This window comes from Mandrillus leucophaeus, unplaced genomic scaffold, assembly GCF_000951045.1.
Source record: "Mandrillus leucophaeus isolate KB7577 unplaced genomic scaffold, Mleu.le_1.0 Scaffold229, whole genome shotgun sequence".
Taxonomy (NCBI): Eukaryota; Metazoa; Chordata; class Mammalia; order Primates; family Cercopithecidae; genus Mandrillus; species Mandrillus leucophaeus.
The window spans coordinates 592,814-616,820 of record NW_012102354.1 but is presented as its reverse complement, the minus strand read 5'-3'; the positions used below and the strand labels follow the sequence as shown (position 1 = coordinate 616,820).

Sequence of the window (24,007 nt, the reverse complement as noted above, 5' to 3'; positions counted from 1 at the left end):
TGTTAAGTCCACAAAACATATCATAAAGGAAACAACAAATCATGGATGATAGCACATGAATTTACAGTACAGTTTACTGAATATGTTAAGTCCACTATTGAGACCTAGTGCTCAGAAAAAAATACTTCAAAATATTACTGCTCATTGACAATGCACCCAGTAACCCAAGAATTCTGATGCAGATGTACAAGGAGATTAGATTAATGTTGTTTTCATGCCTGCTAATACAGCATCCATCCCACAGTCCATGGATCAAGGAGTAATTTCAATTTTTAAGTCTTTTTATATAAGAAATTATTTTTAGAAAGCAGTAGTTGCCATAAATAGTGATTCCTCTGATGAATCTGGGCAAAGTAAATTGAAAACCTCTGGATTCACCATTCCAGATTTCATTAAGAACATTCATGATTCCTGGGAGGAGATCTGAAAAAGTGCTGTAATCCAAGCATTTTGGGAGGCTGAGGTGGAAGGATCACCTGAGGCCAGGAGTTCAAGACCAGCCTGCACAACATAGTGAAACCCTGTCTCTGTAAAAGATAGAAAAAAATTAGCTAGGCATGATGGCATGCACCTGTGGTCCCAGCTACCCAGAAGGCTGAGGTGGGAGGATTGCTTGAGCCCAGGAAGTCGAGGCTGCAGTGAGCTATGATCATACCACTGCGCTTCAGCCTGGATGACTGAGTGAGACCCTGTCTCAAAAAAAAAAAATTCCAGTTATGCCCTGAGCTAAATGTTGAGCTTTTCTGCCCAGAAAGAGCTAAGTTCTAGTACTGGCAGGGGTGCAACCCAAGGGGTGGCCAGGGTTCTCACCACCCTTGGCCATGGGGCAGGCTGGTCTAGACAGCAGGGGGATGTTTTCAGGGCTGAAGTTTCCCCCCCACCTAGTCCTGAACACATCGGGTGCTGGAGCACCTGTGTTCCCATGAGGCCAGCATGGGCCACGCATGACTTCAAAAGGTCCTCGAGGCTCAACTAAGTGCGCCAGTTTCATTCTGAACATGCTGCTCTAAAACACATCCCTGCTGAGCCACAGGAGGATCAGATATTGTGAGCTTCTGGCCTGTTGATGCTCAAGAGCTGGGGCGTGCAGGGAAAACTCCAGAACTTCTAACTCTTGTTAACCTTACATCTGGGATTCTTAACGCCCTCAGCTGAAGAACTCGATGAATTTCAGCTTTGAAGAGGTTCTTCTAACACTTGGCCAATTTCAGCCAGGCTTTGCTAAAGTTCTCTGAAATTGGGGGACTGAAAGCCAGTTACTTGGATCACAAGTTACCTGTGAAATCTGCAAGGACCTGCTGTCAGGGCTCATTAAACCCCGAAGTATGGCACCTTGGCATACAGACTACTCTGACCCAGAGGAGACTGGAAGACCTCAGAAGCCAGGTCTTTGTCCTTCCCTCCTGGTTCCTGCCCCCTTTTCTCCCCCAAATTGAGTCCCAGAAGCCAGAATTCTTTTTCCCCAAAGCAGGTCTTAGAAACTAGAATTCTTTTCTCTCAAAGCCAGCCATAAAACCTAGCAAGGTCACTCTTTCCTTTCTCCCTGGAAGATCCTCATTCCCGAGGGGGTCCTGCCCCATACCCAGGGGAAGGGGAATTGTACAGAGTGACTTTGCTGGGTTTCCCCCACTCCATCCATCACCGTTAGGCCAGATCCTTTGTGTCCAGTCACATTTCTGCATGGCTGTTCATTCATCAAACCTAAATATAAAAATAAAGGTTTTCATGGCCAGGACAAAAAAAATAATAATAACGACATTAACAGGAGTTTGGAAGAAGTTGATTCCAACCCTCATGGGTGACTAGGGTAGTGTAAGACTTTGGTGGAGGAACTAATTCCAGGCGTGGTAGAAATTGCAAGAGAAGTAGAATTAGAAAATGAAACTTAAAGATGTGACTGAATTGCTGCAACCTCATGATAAAGCTTGGACAGATGAGGAGTTGCTTCTTACGGATGAGCAAAGAGTGGTTTTTCTTGAGGTGGAGTCTGTTCCTGTTGAAGATGCTGTGAACATGGTTGAAATGACAACAAAGGATTTAGAATATTGCATAAGCCTGTTAATAAAGTAGTAGCAGGGTTGGCAAGGATTGACAATTTTGAAAGAAATTCTACTGTGAGCAAAATGCTATAACAACATTGCATGTAGGAATGCTACAGAGAAATCTTCCATGAAAGGAAATCAGTCTATGTGGCAAATTTGTCTTATTTTAAGAGATTGCCAATTCGTCAGGTGCAGTAGATCATGCCTGTAGTCCTAACACTTGGGGAGACTGAGGCAGGTGGATCACTTGAACCCAGGAGTTTGAGAACAGCCTGAGCAACATGGCAAAACCCATCTCTACAAAAAATACAAAAATTAACTGGGCATGGTGCCATGCACCTGTAGTCCCAGCTACTTGGGAGGCTTAGGCAGGAGGATTGCTTGAGCCCAAGAGTTCGAGGCTGCAGTGAGCTATGATCATGCCACTGCAACTCCAGCCTGGGTGACAGAGCAAGACCCCATCTCTTTTTTTTTTTTTTTTGTTAAACTCTCTGAAGACTCAGATTATTATTAGCATTTTTAGGAATAAAGTATTTGTAAGTTAGGGTATGTACTTTTTTTTAATGAAATGCTATTGCATACTTAATAGACTACAATATAATGTAAACACACTAGGAAACCAAAAAATTCGTGCAACTCTCTTTATTGCCATACTCGCTTTATTATGGTGGTCTGGAACGGAACCTGCAATTATCTCCAAGGTATGCCTGTAATTCATTCCTTCATTTTACGTATGAGGGGAATATATAAGTCACTTAATATAACCCCATTTAGTTTACATGTTAGGAAACTCTATAATAATAATCTGTAGTAAAGTATGTTCTGTGGGAAATACAGGATTAAGCAAAATTAAACCACTTTCTTCTTAGGGCATCTTGAAGGACTCTATTGCATAGTTAATTCTTACTATATGACTTACGTGGATTTCTCCACTGTTTACCTCACGTAACATGAGGATATGGGAGTAGAAGCTATTGAAATGATACTATTTTCTATTCTATTCACAGGACTGGAAGCAACCCCAAAATTAGACGCAACAAAATCTGGGGAGGACAGAATGGTGGAATTCTAGTTTATAATTCTGGTATGTTTTATCTGTCATCTTTTTCTCTGTGTTAATAGACTTTAGAAATACACTTCCTAGGCCGGGCACGGTGGCTCACGCCTGTAATCCCAGCACTTTGGGAGGCCGAGACGGGTGGATCACCTGAGGTCAGGAGTTTAAGATCAGCTTGGCCAACATGGTGAAACCCTATCTCTACTAAATCTTACAAAAATTAGCTGGGCATGGTGGCACATGCCTGTATTCCCAGCTACTCGGGAGGCTGAGGCAGGAGAATCGCTTGAACCCCGGAAGGCGGAGATTGCAGTGAGCCGAAATCACGCCACTGCACTCAGCCTGGCAACAGAGTGAGACTCCCTCTCAAAAAAAAAAAAAATAAAATAAGAAAGAAATATACCTTCTAGATAACCTACATTTTTGCATTTATAGGTCTAGGCTGTATAGAAGACAATGAAATATTTGACAATGCAATGGCTGGAGTCTGGATTAAGACAGATAGTAATCCTACACTAAGAAGAAATAAAATCCATGATGGAAGAGATGGTGGCATCTGTATATTTAATGGGGGTCGAGGTATTGTTGTTAATTTTGCATTAGTGAAAAATCCAATTTTCCATTATTCTTCCATATCTCTAATGATCAATGACATTGCTAACTAAGTTATAAATGAGTGAATCTCAAGTCTTTTTCGTTATCAAGTTGAGCTGGTTTAGGAGATAGTGCCTAGTGTTAAGAGACAAATGTTTAAAATACTTTTCTTTTCCTTTTGTAGCCACTTTGAGTCTGCAGTTGTCAGTAAGCCTTTTTAAAGATAGAATTTGTTTACATTCTCTGGACCTTTTATTCAGAATAGTAATATGATTATAATAAACTTCAAAGTCAAGTTATAGAAATAGGTGTGAGAAATTAATTGATTTGTAAATATTTGAAAATGTCTTTAGTAAACGGGTATTGCTTTTGTAACTGCTTTCACCTGTGTTTGTTGGTGAATGGAATTAATGAAGCCAAGATGTGCCTGGTTTGGTATTCATAAAGGTCAACTCACTTTGCATTAAGGCAAAAGTTCCATAGTGGCTGCCCCTTACAGAGGCATGTATACAGAGATTCACAGAGCTGCCGTAATGCAAATCTGTCACTGTTCCTGAAATGTCAATAACCCAACATTTGTACCTATCTTACATAGAATAGCTAGTTATTACTCTAACATACCAAGATTTAATGAACAAAATTTAATACTACAACCAAGCAGTGATGATCCATTGACAGACTCTCCAGGAGCTTATAATCTAGTAATTCAGTGAAGTAACATAATCTCAGATAGTTTTTACAAAATATAGTGAAGACACAATACAGAATGGTTTATTTGCAAGGTGTTGAGAAACGGTTCATGCAAGTCAAATCACTTTTGAGCTGTCTTGAAAAATGAGTAGATATTTACTGGTAAATGGGTTTGGGAGAGGTGAACAGACCATTCCAGATGTTATTTCACTTTTATTCTTTAAATACTGATTTAAAATCTCTGTACCAACCACTGTCATACAGATGCTAGAGATATAATGCTATATGAAACAGCACTATATCCATAAAATGTATAGTGTGATGGAGTGGAACACATTGTAAACAAAAGTCTAGAGGAAATTGAACACAAGGGAAGAGGTACTGAAAGTTGAGGCTAGAGAAGGGGCAAGGCCCAAATCATGAGGTTTTCTATATGCAGTAAGGAGTTTGGACTCCATTTTAGCAATAGCACTTGAGGTTGTAGTGAAAATAATCAAGATTAGAGACAGGGGCTTGGAATAACTCAGGAAATAAATAATGAGAGCCTAAACTAAAATGATAGCATAAGGGTATGAAAAGGTTGGGGGTGGTGGGACATGTTAATGATATTTAAAAGGACAGAACCAGCTGGGCACAGTGGCTCACACCTGTACTTCCAGCTGCTCCAGAGGCTAAGGTAGGAGTATCACTTGAGTCTGGAGTTGGAGACCAGCCTAGGCAATATAGCAAGACCTATCTCTATAAAAAGGGTGGAACCAACAGGACTGGGTCATTGATTTAATATGGGGGTTGAAAGAAAAGTGAAATATGGATACTTGGGATTCTGATTTGGGTGACTACCTTTCACTGAGGTAAGTTATATAGGAGATGGTTTCTGGAAAACAGTAAGGTCAGTTTTTAAACATTGAATCCAAGGTTGTCTTCTGGAATATCCAAATTGGTTATGACCAGAATGTGATTAATTATACTAAGCTAAATGAATAGAAGAATTAGCAACAGTGGCTGGGTGTAGTGGCTCATGCCTGTAATTCCAGCACTTTGGGGAGGCCCAGGTGGGTGGATCACTTGAGGTCAGGAGTTTGAGACCAGCCTGGCCAACATGGTGAAATCTAAAAATACCAAAAAAACAAAAAAACAAAAAAAAAAAAATCGCCAGGTGTGATGGCAGGTGCTTGTAATCCCAGCTACTTGGGAAGCTGAATCAGAACTGCTTGAACCCGGAGGCGGGGGTTGCAGTGAGCCAAGATCGCACCATGGCACTCCAGCCTGGGTGGCAGAGACTGTCTCAAAAATAAAAAAGCAACAGTGTGTATGTAATAGTTGCAAGATGTAAGATCACCCAAAGAGTATGCAGAGGGAAATGAGAGGGACAGAACCCAGAAATATTAATACCCAGAGAGTGAACAGAATGGACCCCAAGAAGTCCCTGAGTCAGATTTTTCCCACTCATCCAGGGGAAAGTTTAGGTCAGTAATGTGAAATACCAGAGGGGTCACATGTCTACAGAAATAAAACCATGTCTCACATTAAGACAAACAAGTGGAGGGATATTTTGAAAGGCAAGGTGATGTTAAACTTTATTCTGAAAGTAGTTTGTTAGAGAGAAAGGCAAGATAGGAGTTGTAGTTAACTGACTGGGAACTATGCAGCAGATGAAACTGGAATAAAGGAAACTCATTAGGAAATGATTATAGTAATAAAGGCCAGAAATAAGGGCTTGCTTGCGTGAGCTAAAAACAGAGGATACAGAGGTTCTAGAAATATTTCAAAGGAATTAACTTTAATTCAGCAATACTCATTGAGAATCAACTGTGTACCTGGCACTGAAGATGAAGTGGTGAGTAAACTTAGACATGGTCCCTGCTATCATGGAGATGGCAGATTGGTCACAATGCTCTTACCTGTCATTTTAGCAATTGTTAGATCCTTAATACCTCTGATAATAAACTTTTTGGCTGAAAAAATAGCCCTGTGAATTTTACAATGCAGTTAAATAAGAAACTAAAAGCAAACCTAAATACCCCCAAAAACGCTAGTAGAGTCTGTTATATGCATTAGCCTTAATCTAAGGAAATATTTTATTATAGGTCTCCTTGAAGAAAATGATATTTTCAGGAATGCTCAAGCAGGTGTTCTCATCAGCACTAATAGTCATCCAATCTTAAGGAAAAACAGAATATTTGATGGATTTGCTGCAGGTTTGTATTTTCTTTTCTTACCTGTGGCTTATATATAGTTCTGCAAAGTGTTTGATGTGGAGTATATTCATTGTTTCGCTTATTAACTAAAATGTGTAAAGTGTGCTGCTGAAGTGGCTGAATGCCTATTCATTCACTTACGAGAGCACCTAATCAGGTTCTGGATTCTTCTACTATAAGCCAGACTCCTAAGAAATATTGCTGTTATTGCTTAGTCATGATTATGAAACATTTATTGGGATAGAATAAATGCAGGCTTGTATTACCACTAGGAATACAGATAAATTCAGTTCTTCAGATGAATTTACCAATTTAAGTCTGCAACAGAAACACAGATGTTAAAATGGATGCAAATGAAATCCAAGTATCATGTATTTAAGACAGGCTAGTGCGAAATTGTGGTTTTGACCATAATCTATAAGTGAATGTTACTGTTGGTGGTTGAAATAAATATCTACATTTTATTCAGTAGACATTGAGGGTTAATGTACTTTTATAAAAGAACCAGTTTACATTTGCATGCTAATTTCAGGTTTTTAAGAAGCAGTATAAAGTGATGTATCTACTTGTTTGTAAATTTTACTTCAGGTATTGAAATTACAAATCACGCAACTGCAACACTAGAAGGCAATCAGATTTTTAACAACCGATTTGGAGGCTTATTTTTAGCATCTGGTGTTAATGTGACAATGAAAGGTATGTTGTAGCCTGTTATACCTATAAATATATGCAGTACGCCATGAAAGATATCAGAGGCCGTTTTATAACTTGATTCCTTATGTCACTCCCCAAGTTAGCAACAATTTAAGAGGTTTTGAAAGAAACAGAGCTTTGGTTCTAAATGGTTGAAGTATCTTATACAAGGAAAATTCTATTCTTAGCTGATTTCTTACAATTCATTGGTTAGCTTCATTTAAAGCTCTTAAAAATAGTGGCTCTTCTGTTAGAATAATCCTGTAATCTTTAGTTTTTAAAATATTAACACTCCTCTGGATTTTTACTTATTCTTTTTTATTACAGATAACAAAATAATGAACAATCAAGATGCCATAGAAAAGGCTGTTAGTAGAGGCCAATGTTTATATAAAATATCAAGTTATACCAGCTATCCCATGCATGATTTCTACAGGTAACTTAGAAATATATTGTGAGTCCTGAAAAGAGGAAGACTGATTTCCTTTTTAAATTAGCAGTGCCTAGCATTTTTGGCTATTTGCCAGTGTTGAGACTATAACTGAAAATTTTATAATCAATCTACTTAAATATCGTGTGTTTAAGACTGTAACTATGGTTAGGCGTGGTGGCTTATGCCCGTAATCCTAGCACTAAACCAGCCTGGGCAACATAGGGAGACCCTGTCTCTACAAAACAAAACAAAGACCATAACTGGAAAAACCTAATACTACAGTAACTGATGTCATGTAACTTATGTTGTGTAACGTATTGTTTTCCTAGAAATTTCAGGGTAAAGATGTCAAGTGTTTGATATATCCCAATCACCATGACAGTTTTGACTCTTCACTCCTCCAAATTGATTCAGCCCAGAAAGATTTGAGAGGCTTTTAAAGTGGAAAGAACTGCCTTTATACAACTTACAAATCATCCGTCTTCCCTCAGAAGACAAAGACAGGAAAATCACTTATTCCATTAAAGTTCCTTTTCAGAATTAATCTGGGCTGGAGCCACAAAGAATTTTGTTTTGGTCCTCTTAAAGCCAAAGGTCATAGGGTAATATATAAACAGAATGGAATGTTGTTTTGCATTAATGACATGTTTGAGAAAAGTAATTTAAGCTTTTGCTTTTTAGATGTCATACTTGTAACACCACAGATCGAAATGCCATATGTGTGAACTGCATTAAGAAGTGCCATCAGGGACATGATGTAGAGTTTATTAGACATGATAGGTATGTAGCACACTTGCTTGCTATATTACCCAATTACTTTCCCCCTCACGTTTCTAATTGAGGTTTTTATTTTGCTTTAGGTTTTTCTGTGACTGTGGTGCTGGAACACTGTCTAATCCTTGTACATTAGCTGGTGAGCCTACACATGATACAGATACACTATATGACTCTGCTCCACCTATAGAATCTAATACATTGCAGCACAACTGAATTCCTTCCCTAAAGAAAAAGTCCTGCCATTGTAACATCATAACTTAAAACATTTTTTTGGAAGAAGATTTAACATATTTGCCCATGCTACAGGAAGAGACTGTATTAAAAATGGATACACAAGGTCAGTTGACACTATGAAGCTCAAGCTACCAAAAAGAAAGTGGCAATATATTGACTCAGGATCTCAAAGCTGGGTGTTTTAGCATTACTGTGTAAAGACTTGAAGGGACAGAAGTGAAGAAAATAAGCTGCAATTTTGTACAGATACCAACTTCTGAAAAGCTGGTGTTTTTACAACTAGCATTGAATGCAGTCCAATTTGCAGTAGTAATCTTCAATAGACAAGCAGCTTTGTTGCTGCCTTTATGGACATGGGTACCAATTGCTTTTGTAATATGGTAAAAATGTGAGCTAGCACTTCTGCGTTCCTTTTGATTTTTTTTTTAACATGTATTCAGATTGAGAAATATGATTTTAATGCTTTAATCTCATGTAGTTTGTTTTTAATTTCAAGCAAAATCTTATTGTACTTGAATGTGCCCTGTTTTGTTAGCACACCTAGACTTGCTGTAACTGTACTCATGTCCCAGTATGTACGTTCTTTCTATGAAAGAGAAAACACTAATCTTAAATTATATCCAGCAATGTTTCTGGTATCCTTTAAGAAAAGTTAAGACTATTATTTTCTTCCCTTCCCTGTGCAGCATTCAAAATCACCCCTAGAAAAAGTGAGTGTTTTAATGAGACTTCCTAGGAAGGGATGCACTGTAAAACAAAAGTATTCTTGTAACTCAGTTTTGTGAAAGGTAAAAAAACTACTATGTTTTAAAGTACACTTTAGAAAGTCTCTTCAAAACAGTCCTGTATTTGAACTCTGTTCATAGTTTTTTTTTGAACAGTTTAGACAAAACTGCTGGAAATTAAAACAATTTCCTGCATTAAGCTGAGACAAGTATATATACAGCCCTATACAGTTTCCTAGCTTTCCCTCCCCCATTTATGTGTATTGGTGACAGTGGGTATAAAACAGCCTGAAAGTGTATGCATGTACCATAACATCTAGACTTAATATATTGTGGAGTATTCAATAACCATTATGTAGAAGGTAGATAAGAATTAAAAGGGTTTAATTTCCTAGAAAGAAAATGGAAAAATGGTCATTTTTAAAAAATAAAGTTTATTAGATCATAATGTTGTCTGAATTTACCAAGTTTGTCAGAAGTCAACTCAAAGCTTCCAATGTAGTCTATAATTCCTTAATCAAAGTCAGCAATTTATGGACAGCTTCAGCATCTACAGTTGACCTTTCACTAGCCAGGCAAACTTCCCTTAAAATTAAAAAAAAAAAAGAAAAATTTTTTTTGTTTTTCATAGTGCATCCATCCCTCCCACTTTTACTGTTTTTATGAAACTTAAGGTCAGTTATAATTCCATTATAGTTACCGAAATAATCGTAGAGACTGATTCATCTTCTCAAATTCTCTTGCTTTTCTATGTCCCTTTTGAATAACTTCCTCTGGGAGATTAGCAAGCCTTGCTGCATTAAAGCCATAGCTTTTAGGACAAGCTCCCTTAATGAATTTATAGAGGAAGGTAATAGTCTCCTGGCTGGGGTCTTCACATTCATTTTCTACCATGCATGCCTTAAGAAAGAAAAATATTAGCGATACATGTGCTAGCAACAGAAGGGCCCTCTCAAAAAACCGAATTTGTGGAAAAAAACTATTTGCACATACCATATGTCCTAAGCGCACAGCAACATTTTGAGAATAATCTTCTACTAATGAATGGTAGTGAGTTGAAAATAATGTACGACATTTTATAGTCTCAGCAAGTTCTTTAACAACTGCATTTGCTATTGCTGTCCCATCAAATGTTGCAGTACCTCTTCCTGTTAAAGTAAAATATGCATAAGGATGTAACTCAAGGGAATTAAAATAAAAATGCTAGGACAGAAAAATAGCATCTGTTAGTATATCCATGTCTAAAAGCATTCTATAAATAGACCTTGTTTAGCTAAACAAGTCTGCTTAGCAGCCCATGGGGAGTGAGGTTTCTTTTAAATACAGTATCGCTCAAGGTCAGAAACTTCGTGAGTCCTCCTATTAGTGTTCTCATCCCTGTATTATGTTTTATTAATTTGTTTTATTATAATTGAACAACGTAAGGCCTAGTAATTAATGGGTAATCAAAAGCCTTTCACAATATCACCTTTTATCTGCAACTATGGGTCTGTGCCATAATGGTGAGTGCATGCTCTAAAGACAGTCATATTGTTTAGATGTCCTTCAGATAATCTTCTAGAAAAATTCTTTGGACAAATGTTTATAAGATAGCCTTCAAATGAAAAGTTTAACGTCTTACCTAATTCATCCACAAGCACCAGAGAATGTGCTGTTGCATGCAAAAGTATGCTGGCAGTTTCACTTAATTCAACAAAAAATGTACTTTCACCTAAAAAAAAAAAAAATCACAAATGCAAATCATATTATATAAATTCTTCTTTTAGGTTATATAGCTATCATGAGCTACACATACTGGTGTAAAATATTAAATCTCATTAAGAGACTGTACAGTGATTGGCCGGGCACGGTGGCTCACGCCTGTAATCCCAGCACTTTAGGAGGCCGAGGCAAGCAGATCACCTGAGGTCAGGAGTTCGAGACCAGCCTAACATGGTGAAACCCCGCTTCTACTAAAAATACAAAAAATTAGCTGGGTGTGATGGCGTGTGCCTGTAATCCCAGCTACTTGGGAGGCTGAGGCAGGAGAATTGCTTGAACCTGGGAGGCAGAGGTTGCAGTGAGCCGAGATCATGCCATTGCACTTCAGCTTGGGCAACAAGAGCGAAACTCCATCTCAAAAAAAAAAAAAAAAAAAAAGAGACTATGCAATTCTTAAAAAGTGGTGTTTTTAAAGTAACATCAGAAAAATCAAACATTAGATTTAAAAGGCTCATATACAAGAAGCAAATGTCTTTTATCATATCTAAATGAATGAATGAGAACTTAGGTGGGAAACAAAAAACTCACCTGACATTATTCTATCTGAGGCACCAAGTCTAGTAAACACTCTATCAATTGGTGTGAGCCTGCACACTTCAGCGGGGACGTAACAACCCATCTGGGCCATTACAGCTAATAAGCCAGCCTGTGGATGAGGGAGGAAAAGGTCTTTTATGACTGTTAGCAAGAGTTTTATAGACAATAAACTTTTGTCTTTCTTATGAACCCTTATGTAAGAGCTAGGCACTCTTAAAAAATCTTTCACAATCCTGTGTAGGTTGGTTCTATTCTGAAATCCATTTGCTAAAATGGAGAAAGTTGAGGCTGAGAGAGACAAGAGGCATAGGGCCTCACTGGCCTTTAAAACATCAGAGCCTGCTTACTAACCCCACTACCCTAGTGATTCTCAACGTTGGCCAGAATAGAATCACCTAGGAGCTCTTTAAAACTACTAGAGATGCCTAGAATCAATTCCAATCAAGAGAATCCATTTCAGGATGGAATCTCTGCACCCTTTTTTTTTTTTTAAACATTGTCACAGGTGATTCTGATTTAAAGAAAAAATTTGGAAATCACTATACACACTATTCTGCCTCTCTCTAGCAAACTAGGTGAACAGAAGTATACTATAATGCAGGAGAGCAGCAGGGACCAGCCAATTACTACTTCTATTTCTTACAACCTTTTAAAAATACAAAAAAACTTTACAAGTTCTGTGGCTGGTCAACCCCTGGTTATAAAGGGAAGATAAATACAATGCCTTAAGAATTTTCTTAAAAAATGAGCTAGGCATGGTGGTGCACATCTATAGTCCCAGCTACTGGGGAGCAGGAGGATGGGTTGAACCTGGGGGTTTGAGGCTGCAGTGAGCTGTGATGGCATCACTGCACTTCAGCCTTGGCAACAACAACAAAAAAAGGGCCAACATGTCATCCCTAAAGAGCAGTTTCCAACAGTTGCTAGAGGTCATGAACTGTATTTGCTTTCTTACCTAAGTTGGCCATAGGCTGTTCACATGAAGCATTTCTGCAAATGAGTCTAATTTTAAGGATAAACCTGTAACATTTCATCTTTTCATACAGCCTTTGTATTTTTGTTCATTATGACTATACCTACCTTCTGAGGAAATGAATTCAAGTCAAAGAGTCTCAAGACCTGAATGACTGACCTCCTTCCCCTTTTTAACATATATTCCCCTTAACATTAAGCAGAGATGTTTCAGGTAAATGCTCACTTTTATAACACAAGGAGTATTTCCCTTTGCTTTCTATTAAGTCACTGGCTGAATTTTATGTAACTGTGTTTGGAAAATGATCACCTAAGTATGTTGTTCCTAATGTCACAAATGACTTTCTGATAACAAAACCTTAAGAAGCAGTTACCTGTCTCATGAGTGTAGACTTGCCCCCCATATTTGGTCCAGTAACAAGCACACAATAGGCTTTGCCATTTTCCTGCTCCTCTTCCTCACAGCCTATTAGAATGTCATTAGGAATAAAATCATCTCCAAAAAAAGTCTTCGTAATGCAAGGATGGCGTGATCCTTTAAGCTCTAAGAAGGGGGGGGTATCTTCTGGCAACAGAATTACTGGGCGACACATAGGACCATCACCCCCTCGACTGTAGTTAGCCAGGCACAGTAAGACATCTGTTAAAAGAGAGGGTAACAAGTGAGGCTTCATCTTTGGAGGTTTTATCAGCCTAAGTGTTTTACAGGTCTTCATTATAACACGTTTCATTATAAGAGAGAGAACTTTCAATTACAGTCCAAAGATCTGCCCCCTCAAAATACATCTAACATCTGGACCAGAGAAGTGCCAAGGGAAAGCTAAAAGAGCAGAGGCCAGGCACGGTGGTTCACGCCTGTAATCCCAGCACTTCAGGAGACTGAGGCAGGCAGATCACGAGGTAAGCAGTTCGAGACCAGCCTGACCAACATGGTGAAACCTCGTCTCTACTAAAAATACAAAAATTAGCGGTGCCTAATACAGGTGGCACATGCCTGTAATCCCAGCTACTCAGGAGGCCAAGGCAGGAGAATCACTTGAACCTGGGAGGCAGAGGTTGCAGTGAGTCAAGATCGCACCACTGTAGTCCAGCCTGGGCAACAGAGAGACTCTGTCTCAAAAAAATAAAAAAAAAAAAAAAGCAGAGAGACATGCTACATTTAAGCCTCTTACTTAGCAGAATGTGCCAAAGTTGGCACACTGATATTAAAACAATCTCTGAAGACTGGTTTTTGAACGCCTGTGCTGAGGAAGGATTTTAAATTACCCAGTAACTAAATGCAACACACTAAAAGGAAGTGTATTATTCTGTTCCATTGGATACTTGTGTTCAGATCAAAATAGTGTTGTATTACTGTGTTACAAATTCAGGTAAACTACAGTTATCTAAAAACAAAAACAGGGCTGGGCGCAGTGGCTTATGCCTGTGATCCCAGCTCTTTGGGATATCAAGGTGGGCAGATCGCTTTGAGGTCAGAAGTTCAAGACCAGCCTGGCCAACATGGTAAAAACCCTGTCTCTACCAAAAATACAAAAATCAGCCAGGTGTGGTGATGACCAGCTGTAGTCCCAGCTACTCAGGAGGCTGAAGCAGGAGAATTGTTTGAACCCAGCAGTTCGAGGCTGCTATGAGCTAGTCATCCCATTGTACTCGTCTGAAAAGAACAAGACCCCATCTCTAAAAAATTTAAAAAACATATACAACATAAACCTAAACTATAAAACAGCAATGGTTCCAGGTAATGTTGGCCATGACATTTAAAGAACAAAATTGTTTATGAAGTTGAGATGGTTGCCAAATTGTAAATTCCTAACTCAGGGCTTTGAAAAATCAATTGCAGGAAAGAATCTTCGACAATTTGGCTAAAGAAAAAAGGAACGATTGACCTTTTAAAATTGTAAGCAGATGGACTCACTGAAATACGAGGGTTGTAATAAAATGAAATTTTAAAATGATGGATCAACAGATAGTGTAACAAAGCACCTTGAAACAGTATTCACCAAATAATAAAAAGCTCAACTAAAAATAAAATTTGATCTAAAATAAAGCCTGTCTCATGAAGTATAACACATTTAAAAATCTTTTGGGCTAGGTGCGGTGGCTCATGCTTATAATCCCAGCACTTTGGGAGGCTAGGGCGGGTGGGTCACCTGAGATAAGGAGTTCAAGACCAGCCAGGCCAACATGGCGAAACCCTGTTTCTACTAAAAATACAAAAAATGGCTGGGCGTGGTGGCTCATGCCCATAGTCCTAGCTACTTCGGAGGCTGAGACAGGAGAATCGCTTGAACCTGGGAGGCGGCAGTTGTAATGAGCCAAGATCGTGCCATTTCACTCCAGCCTGGGCAAGGGCGAGACTCCATCTTAAAAACAACAAATCTTTTGGCCAGGCCCCGTGGCTCATGCCTGTAATCCTAGCACTTTTGGGAGACTGGAGCATCACCTGAGGTCAGGAATTTGAGACCAGCCTGGGCAACATAGGGAAGCTTCATCTCCCTTCCCCCACCAAAAAAATAAAGCGGGGCAGGCAAGTGCTTACCTATAAATCCTAGCTACCTAGGAGGTAGATATGAGAGGTCTGTCCTGGGTAACAGAGCAAGACACTGTCTGAAAACAAAAACTTTTTATTCAATTTAATTAAAGACTGAAGAAAGGGCCAGGCGCAATGGGTCATGCCTGTAACCTCAGCACTCTGGGAAGCCGAGGCAGGAGGATCACTTGAGCCCAGGAGTTCAAGACCAGCCCTGGCAAACCGTGAGACCCCATCTCTCTACAAACGTTTAAATATTAGCCATGCATGGTGGTGCGTATCTGTAGTCTCAGCTACCTGGGGAGGCTGAGGTGGAAAGATCATTTAAGCCTGGGAGGTCAAGGCTGCAGTAGCCGTGGTTGTGTCACCATACTCTAGCCTGGGTGACAGAGCAAGACCACGTCTCAAGACTGAAGAAAGGCCAAAGGGCTACTAAGATAAAAGCGAGTTTCAGGTGAGTAACTTAAATTGCTGTGGGCAGCCTAGTCAGGATGCAAATACGTATATGCATGTCAAAATATGTACCATATATACCTTGTTACTTAGGTTTAGAGAGAATACACAGCTGGCATAGAGCACTACGTATGAAAGCCTTAAGAACAAGCTTGTTCAAAGTCTTACCCAACACTGCGATACACTCTACAGCAGACTGCCAGTCCTTGTAATTTTTATCAAAGTTATAGAACAGTCGTCGCATGCAGTCCTTCAATGATACATCTCTCCGTTCTTCAGCATTTATGAGATTAGCCAACTTCTTCTCAATAGTTTTGGTCCAGTATCGTTTACAGCCCTTCTTGGTAGATTTCAATTCGTATTCTTCTGGCAAATTGCGAGTGGTGAAATTCTCAGGAATTTCCAACTGGTAACGGTTCCTACCGATCCCCCAATAGACTATGGTCCTACAGCCAATTCTGTTGCGCTGTTTCTCTAGGTATTCCAGGAGGCTCTGTTCATTTTCTCTTATGTCAGCAAGAGCTTGGTCATAATCAGAGTCAAAGCCTGCTTTGGGAGTAATAAGTCCAGTCTTTCGAGCCTTTTCATGGTCAAAGGCTGTATCCCATCGGTTCAGTTCTGTAGTCAAATCAGGAAAACGGCCTTCAGGATTTTTTGTCTGCAGAGAGATGACCTGCTTAAGGATTTTAGACTTAAAACCATCAATGACTTCTTCCATGATCCCTATAATTTTACACATTACTTTGAATCCTTCCAGAGCAGAAAGAAAATCAATGATCTTTTTTTTGCTGTATGTAGTTTCTTCATACATTATAGCCCTGCTATCTGGATGGTTCTGACTCTTAAGGGGAGACCCAACATTATGAATTTTACTGAGTAGTCTCTCAAGATCTGGAAGCTTCTTTAGAAGCTCTACAACTTCGGAGATTTTGTCAGGCACAACCATGAGGTCTTCTATGGCATCTAGACGATCATTGATAGCATAAGGGCTACAGAGTGGGGCACAAAGCCATTGCTTTAGGAGCCGCTTACCGAAGGGAGTATGGCAAGTATCAACCCTCTCTAGCAGGGTTCCTTCAGTAGAACCGTTTGTTCCATTCAGAAAAATCTCCAAGTTGTTTAATGTCACTGCATCTAGCACCATTCGTTGATAGGCTTTGGTGAAGATAGCACCAGATCTTGTAGTGCTGACTATGTCAGAATCCAAGGGAATATATTCTTCAAAATTAGCCATTGATAAAAGCTCCTGATCAATAAGGCATTTTTTGAGGTAGAAGATACAACCACCTAGAGCAGAGAGGGCCAATTCACTTTTCTCTCCTGGTGTCAACCCAATGGAATCTGACTCTGAAGTCATACCTTTAAGCACCTGGGGTAACATCACCCCAATGTCATCACTTAGCTTTTCCCGAAAATATCCTTCCTCAAGGAGAGTTCTCAAAGTTTTGGATGCATCCCAAAACTGGGAGCCAGGTATCAGACCTTCCTGAAGAGAAGAGGACAATGAACTCTTTAAAATTGTTTTCGTTTCCTTTGAGAGATTTCCTTTTTCAAATAAGACTTGTACTGGGGGATAGTGTGCCACTAGAGTCCTAAATCTCGAACAATGGCGATCATCTGAAAACTGACCTATGAAAAACTTTCCCAGTGAAGTATCAACAAAGCACACACCATATGCACGAGTATGGCCAGAAGAATCTTCCTCTTTTTCTTTGAGGCTAAGAAGATACTTACTGTAGTTTTCAGAGGGATCACCTTCCAGCACACTGTAAGTCTGTGTACCCTTGGTAATGATCCTACAGATCTCCCTCCTCACCACTCTATCATACTTGGATATATGTGCCATCTTTCGGCATCGTGCCTCCATCATTTCCGGAGTCTCAGTCTGTTCCACTCGTGCTACTTTATAGCCCTTCTGCACCAAGGAGTCTGAATAACGGCCAAATGCAATTTCAGGAAAGCCAGAATGGGCCCAGTTACCTTTCATGAATACCAGCCCCAGTTCACTGACTCCAATAAGAGCATCCATGTGGTACAGTTCATAAAATTTCCCCACCTTATAACAGATGACAAGATCAAAGTTCTGAGACTTAATCTGCCACCACTTCCTCATCCCAGGAGTACAGGAATTGAGGAAATCCTCAGGCACATAGAGTGTAGATGCATTAAAATCGGGGTGATCAGGCCGCCTCCTGTGCTCATCTCTTCTCTTTTCCTCCTTAAGCCATTCTAAAGTTTCATGATACCAAACAGTAGGGCGACTACTGTCATCACCACCTCCACTAACGTGGGCTTGGGATTCAGAATTTTGAGGGGCAGAGAAAGCACTCAAAGTATTCTTGGTTTCTGATGAAATGCCAGTTGCTCGTTTGGTGGCTGAGGGCATTTCCTTCCTAGAACTTTTCCTTTTAAGAGAGCCATTTCCAGTGACCACTCTCTTCCGCTTTCGAGCAACTTTGACAGGGCTGTTTGGGCCTTCACTCTCACTATCCCCCACTCCACTGCTTATTTCATCACTGCTTCCTTCCTCCTTAGTGTCTGGCTTAAATTCCACATCAGAGCCACCAATGTCACTCTCAGAGTCTGATATGACCCTTCGTTTTTTTATTTGGCGGCTACTTCGCCTAGATCCTTGTGTCTTAGGCTGTACTTCCTCTTCACTCTCAATTTCATTATCTTCTTCACTCTTATCTGTTACATAAGTTGTGCCTACCTGCCAGGAAAGGAAAGAGTTTTTAAAAACAAATCAAAATTTGGAAAACCATAATATAGACAGCTAGACTTACGATTTTTTGACTTTATAATGGTACCCATGCAGTCACTCTGTTTTTCATTTTTAGTACAGTATTCGATAAATTACATGACATGGTCAATTCCTTATTATAAAATAGGCTTTGTGTTACATGATCTTGCCCAACTTTAGGATAATATTTAAGTGTTCTGAGTATGTCTGAGATAGGTTAGGCTAAGCCCAAGCTACAACATTTGGTGGGGTAGCTGTATTAAACACATTTTTAGTTTATGTAACCCCATCATAAGTTGTGGAGCCATCTGTACTACTGTAAATTCTCTTAATATGCTGCAACTTCATATACCAAAAAAAGAACCCACCTCCAGAAATTAGAAACTTCTCAATGAACATCAACTTCAGTTTCACCTGACATTAAAACAATTGTCATTTTCCATGCCAATAGTTCTCCTGCAAACATGGTGGAAAAAAACTCTCTGGACTTGCTGTAAGTGTGGCAGGCGCCAACCCCACCCCACAAAGTGACATAATACAAGAAGGGTAAGGATTCTCTGCCCACTGAAAGCAGCATTATGAAGGAAGCAGAGTGGGTATGGGGGTAAGTCGACTCTCTGGCTAAAAGACTAAAACTACAAAAAAGACTGCGCTGAGGCTTGAGTTTGAGTTCAAGTGCGATTCCAAGGGAATGCTATTAAGAGATGCAAGCATTTTGAACTGGGAGGAGGTAAGAAGAGAAGGCAAAATGATCCAGTTCTAAGCCTCATCTTTTGTTTTACTATGAAGACAATAACATCTTGAGGTTATGTTCAAAAACACAAAGTGCTGCACCGGGCACAGTAGCAGGTGCCTGCAGAGAGAATCACTGAGCCCAAGAGTTCAAGGTCAGCCTGGCAACACAGTGAGACCCCATCTCTAACTACAGGATTAAGTGATTGCTGTCATGGGAGTTCTATTTATGACAAAGCTGTTGGCATGACCATATATCATAAATACCAGGAGGTGATGTCCTCATTAATAGCATAAGAAAGAAGTAAGCAACTTATACTGGTTCTAGTGTTAGCTCTTCCACAATTGGCTGTCTCAACTCAGGCCTAGCACATTCACCTATTATGATCTCCCTCATTTGTTAAACCAGTATTAGGCTAGATGATCTCTGTAGCTGCCATCCACTTCTAAACCTCTGATAACGTTATGATCCTTAGTTTCAACCTTAAAATTAAAATATCCACTTTATCAACTTGCTTATTCCCTATTTCATCTACTGAAAAAGGAACAAAACTTGAAACTGAGCTCAGTTATAGATGAATGTCTTTTAGGATGTAGCTCATTAATTTGATAGATCAGAGAATAATGATCTTTCGGCTTCCCTGGGCCACACTAGAAGAATTATCTAGGCCACACATAAAATACACTAACACTAACGATAGCTGATGAGCTAAACAACAACAACAACAAAAAAAATCACAAAATGTTTTAACAAAGTTTACGAATTTGTGTTGGGCCAATTTAAACGCCGTCCTGGGTCACGGACTGGACAAGCTTGTTCTAAATTAATTATTTTTTCACTTCCGTAACTTTTTTTTTTGGTGACAGAGTCGTCTTGCTGTTACCTGGGCTGGAATGCACTGGTACGATCTTGGCTCACTACAACCTCTGCCTCCCAAGTTCAAGCAATTCTCATGCCTCAGCCTCCTAAGTAATTGGGGCTACAGGTGTGTGCCACCACGCCCAGCTAATTTTTGTATTTTTTACAGAAACAGAGTTTCACTGTGTTGGCCAGGCTGGTCTTGAACTCCTGTCCTCAAGACATCCACCTGCCTCAGCTTCCTAAAGTGCTGGGATTACAGGCATTAACCACCACACCTGGCCCCTAACAAGTTTTAATTCACTTTATCCATGACCATTAAGGTTTGAGCCAGGTGTATTTCAAGGTTTATTTAACATCTATTCTTACCAATGCAAAATACAACAAAAAAAGTTTTAGAATTAAAAGCATAAAGCTGGGGCTGGGCGCTGGGGCTCACGCCTGTAATCCCAGCACTTTGGGAGGCCAAGGCAGACATATCCCTTGAACTCAGGAGTTTGAGACCAGCCTGGGCAACATAGCGAGACCCCATCTCAATTTTTTTATAAAAAGCATAAAACTGGATAATTAATTTCTAGGGCCTGACTATACCCTTATACATGTATTACTCCATCTTTACTGTCCCAAGCGCTCTACTTCTTACCAAAATGGTACTACTTCTTGCTTACCCTGCCAGTAGGTTTGAAAACGTAAGTAAAAAGGATGCTAGCTGTTGAGATTCTAAGTAACCTAACTTATCCTACAGTCCAGGGAAGTACAGAAGTATGCATGTATATATAATAATACAGCTGGGCGCAGTGGCTCATGCCTGTAATCCCAGCACTTTGGAAGGCCGAGGTGGGCAGATCACAAGGTCAGGAGTTCGAGACCAGCCTGGCCAATATGGTGAAACCCCATTTCTACTAAAAATACAAAAATTAGCCGGGCATGGTGATGTGTGCCTGTAATCCCAGCCACTTGGGAGACTGAGGCAGGAAAATCGCTGAAGCCAGGGAGATGGAAGTTGCAGTGAGCCTAAATCATGCCACTGCACTTCAGCCTGGGTGGCAAAGTGAGACTCCGTCTCAAAAAATAAATAAATAAATAAATAATAAAAATACATTAAAAAATTAAAAAATATATATATATACACACATATATAAAACAAGGTATCTTGTTAATCCACCCTCCCCCTTTCTTCCCCCATCACCCTAACATAAATAACAACTGAATGCTTGCAATTGTCCCACCTCCATCTCTTCTTCCTCTTCTGGCTCTGAGGGCTCATCACAAACTGCCAATTCAAGCCTCTTAATCTTGTCTTTATTTAAGGCTTCATCTGCACGTTGCATTGCTCTCAGTATTTCAGGCTTTGCACTGTAAAAATGACCTCCCTTCTGGGCTTCCTTTGATTTTGAACCTAGAAAGAAATGTATTTATAAATAATAAGGGCTGGGTACAGGGGCTCACACCTGTAATCCCAGCAGTTCAAGACCAGCCTGAGCAACATAGCAAACCCCATCTCTATCTTAAAATATATATATGCCAGGCACAGTGGCTCACGCCTGTAATCCAGCATTTTGGGAGGCTTATGGGGGCAGACTACTTGAGGTCAGGAATTCGAGACCAGCCTGGGTAATGTGGTGAAACCCCATCTCTACCAAAAAAATACAAAAATTAGCCGAAGGTGGTGGTATGCACCTATAGTCTCAGCTACTTGGGAGGCTGAGGTGGGAGAATCACTTAAACCTGGGAGGCAGAGGTTGCAGTAAGCCGAGATTGCACCACTGCACTCCAGCCTGGGCAACAGTGCAAGACCCTGTCTCAATGGAAAAAAAAAATTGTGTGTGTGTGTGTATATATATATATACACACATACACACACATACACAACTTGTGGACACTTGACTCAACCTACAACATTTGCCCTAATGAATAAGAATGACAACAATTAAGTATAATTTGTAATGCCCCATTACTTTTTACTGATATAGATAGATCAATAAAGCATACAAGGAATACATATTGAGGGAAAAACTACTGGTGAAACTAAAATCATCAATTTTACTTCCCTGAAGGTGCCCTATGGGGTCACCCAGGACTTAGTCTCTCTTCTAATGACCTGGGTGTACAGCCCAAAACAGGTAGGGCATACCTCTTCAAGTGAGACAGAAGATTTAAAAGAGGTTTGAGAACCTTTCTTAAAAATTTACTGGCTGGGCACAATGGCTCGTACCTGTAATCCCAGCACTTTGGGAAGCCGAGGTGGGCAGATCATGAGGTCAGGAGTTCAAGACCAACCTGACTAATAAGGTGAAACCCCGTCTCTACTAAAAATACAAAAATTAGCTGGGTGTGGTGGCACATGCCTGTAGTCCCAGCTACTCGGGAGGCTGAAGCAGGAGAATCACTTGAACTCAGCAGGCGGAGGTTGCAGTGAGGCAAGATTGCACCACTGCATCCCAGCCTGGGCAACAGAGCAAGACTCCATCTCAAAAATAAAAATAAAATAAAAAATAAAAACAAACAAAAAAACACTTCAGGAAGACAAAGACTACACTGGCAGTTACATGTAGCTATGATAATATGAGTCTGTCCCAAAGACAACTAGATCAGATAAATCTAAATACATAAAAGAATAACCAACCAATGTGCTACTTTAAGGGGCCTTCACATTTTGAAAGGGTAGCCCCGTTCAGACTCAATGCGTTAAAATTTATTTCTCAAAACAGTTCGTTCCACCAAAATACAACTTTAGGGCTGGGCATGGTGGCTCACACCTGTAATCCCAGCACTTTGGGAGGCCAAGACGAGTGGATCACTTAAGGTCAGGGGTTCAAAAGCAGCCTGGTCAACATGGTGACATCCGTCTCTCGTAAAAATACAAAAATTAACCAGGCGTGGTAGTGCATACCTGTAGTCTCAGCTACTAGGGAGACTGAGGCGGGAGGACCACTTGAACCCAGGAGACAGAGGTTGCATTGAGCCAAGATTGCACCACTGCACTCCAGCCTGGGTGACAAAGTGAGACTCCGTCTCAAAAAAAGAAAAAAGAAACTGCCTCCCAGGTTCAAGCAATTCTCCTGCCTCAGCCTCCTGAGTAGCTGAGATTACAGGCACGCGCCACCATGACCAGCTAATTTTTGTATTTTAGTAGAGATGGGGTTTCACCATGTATGGCCAGGTTGGTCTCCAACTCCTGACCTCAGGTCATCTGCCCACCTCAGTCTCCCAAAGTGCTGGGATTACAGGCATGAGCCACCACACCTGGCCTTATTGATCTCTTTTTAAAGTCATTCTGGGCCGGCCCAGTGGCTCGCGCCTGTAATCCCAGCACTTTGGGAGGCTAAGGTGGGCGGATCACTTAAGGTCAGGAGTTACAGACCAGCCTGGCCAACATGGTGAAACCCCAACTCTACTAAAAAATACAAAAATTAGCAGGGCCTGGTGATGGGCACCCATATTCACAGCTACTCAGGAGGCAGAGGCAGGAGAATCGCTTGAACCCAGGAGGCAGAGATTGTAGTGAGCTGAGATTGTGCCATTCCACTCCAGGCTGGGTGATAAAGCGCGACTCTATTGCAAAAAAAAATAAAAGTCGTTCTGCCAAGTATTTTTTTAAATCTCAAAATTGGTCCTAGAAGAAACTTTACATATCATCTGGTTCAATAAGAGATCATTTTATATTTTATTCACTTATTATTTTATTTTATTTATTTTTGAGATGAAGTCTCACTCTGTTGCCCAGGCTGGAGTGCAGTGGCGCGATCTTGGCTCACTGCAACCTCCACCTACCAGGTTTAAGCAATTCTCTGCCTCAGCTTCGCGAGTAGCTGGGATTACAGCTTATTTTTGTATTTTTAGTAGACACGGCATTTCACCATCTTGGTCAGGCTGGTCTTCAACATCTGACCTCGTGATCCACCCACGTGGGCCTCCCAAAGTGCTGGGATTACAGGTGTGAGCCACTGCACCTGACATTTTTTTTTTTTTTTTTT

General features: G+C 40.3%; 2 protein-coding genes across 4 annotated transcripts in view; one reads left to right on the top strand and one right to left on the bottom strand.

Moving 5' to 3' along the window:
* FBXO11 (F-box protein 11) overlaps positions 1 to 9,891 on the top strand; it is a 119,476-nt gene extending 109,585 nt beyond the window's left edge. For both annotated transcript variants that reach the window (XM_011981587.1, XM_011981586.1), the window contains exons 17-23: positions 3,050 to 3,126; positions 3,535 to 3,678; positions 6,471 to 6,581; positions 7,170 to 7,277; positions 7,602 to 7,710; positions 8,389 to 8,487; positions 8,568 to 9,891. In XM_011981587.1, coding sequence (XP_011836977.1) covers positions 3,050 to 3,126; positions 3,535 to 3,678; positions 6,471 to 6,581; positions 7,170 to 7,277; positions 7,602 to 7,710; positions 8,389 to 8,487; positions 8,568 to 8,697 — 778 coding nt within the window. In that variant the 3' untranslated portion in view covers positions 8,698 to 9,891. The remainder of the gene's footprint in view (positions 1 to 3,049; positions 3,127 to 3,534; positions 3,679 to 6,470; positions 6,582 to 7,169; positions 7,278 to 7,601; positions 7,711 to 8,388; positions 8,488 to 8,567) is intronic.
* MSH6 (mutS homolog 6) overlaps positions 9,858 to 24,007 on the bottom strand; it is a 16,296-nt gene continuing 2,146 nt past the window's right edge. Inside the window, exons 2-9 of one of the 2 annotated variants that reach the window (XM_011981588.1) lie at positions 21,260 to 21,429; positions 15,865 to 18,409; positions 13,088 to 13,353; positions 11,733 to 11,850; positions 11,065 to 11,154; positions 10,437 to 10,591; positions 10,144 to 10,343; positions 9,858 to 10,028 (exon numbers count right to left, since the gene is read on the bottom strand). In XM_011981588.1, coding sequence (XP_011836978.1) covers positions 9,947 to 10,028; positions 10,144 to 10,343; positions 10,437 to 10,591; positions 11,065 to 11,154; positions 11,733 to 11,850; positions 13,088 to 13,353; positions 15,865 to 18,409; positions 21,260 to 21,429 — 3,626 coding nt within the window. In that variant the 3' untranslated portion in view covers positions 9,858 to 9,946. The remainder of the gene's footprint in view (positions 10,029 to 10,143; positions 10,344 to 10,436; positions 10,592 to 11,064; positions 11,155 to 11,732; positions 11,851 to 13,087; positions 13,354 to 15,864; positions 18,410 to 21,259; positions 21,430 to 24,007) is intronic. The other variant, XM_011981589.1, reaches the window with a different exon arrangement.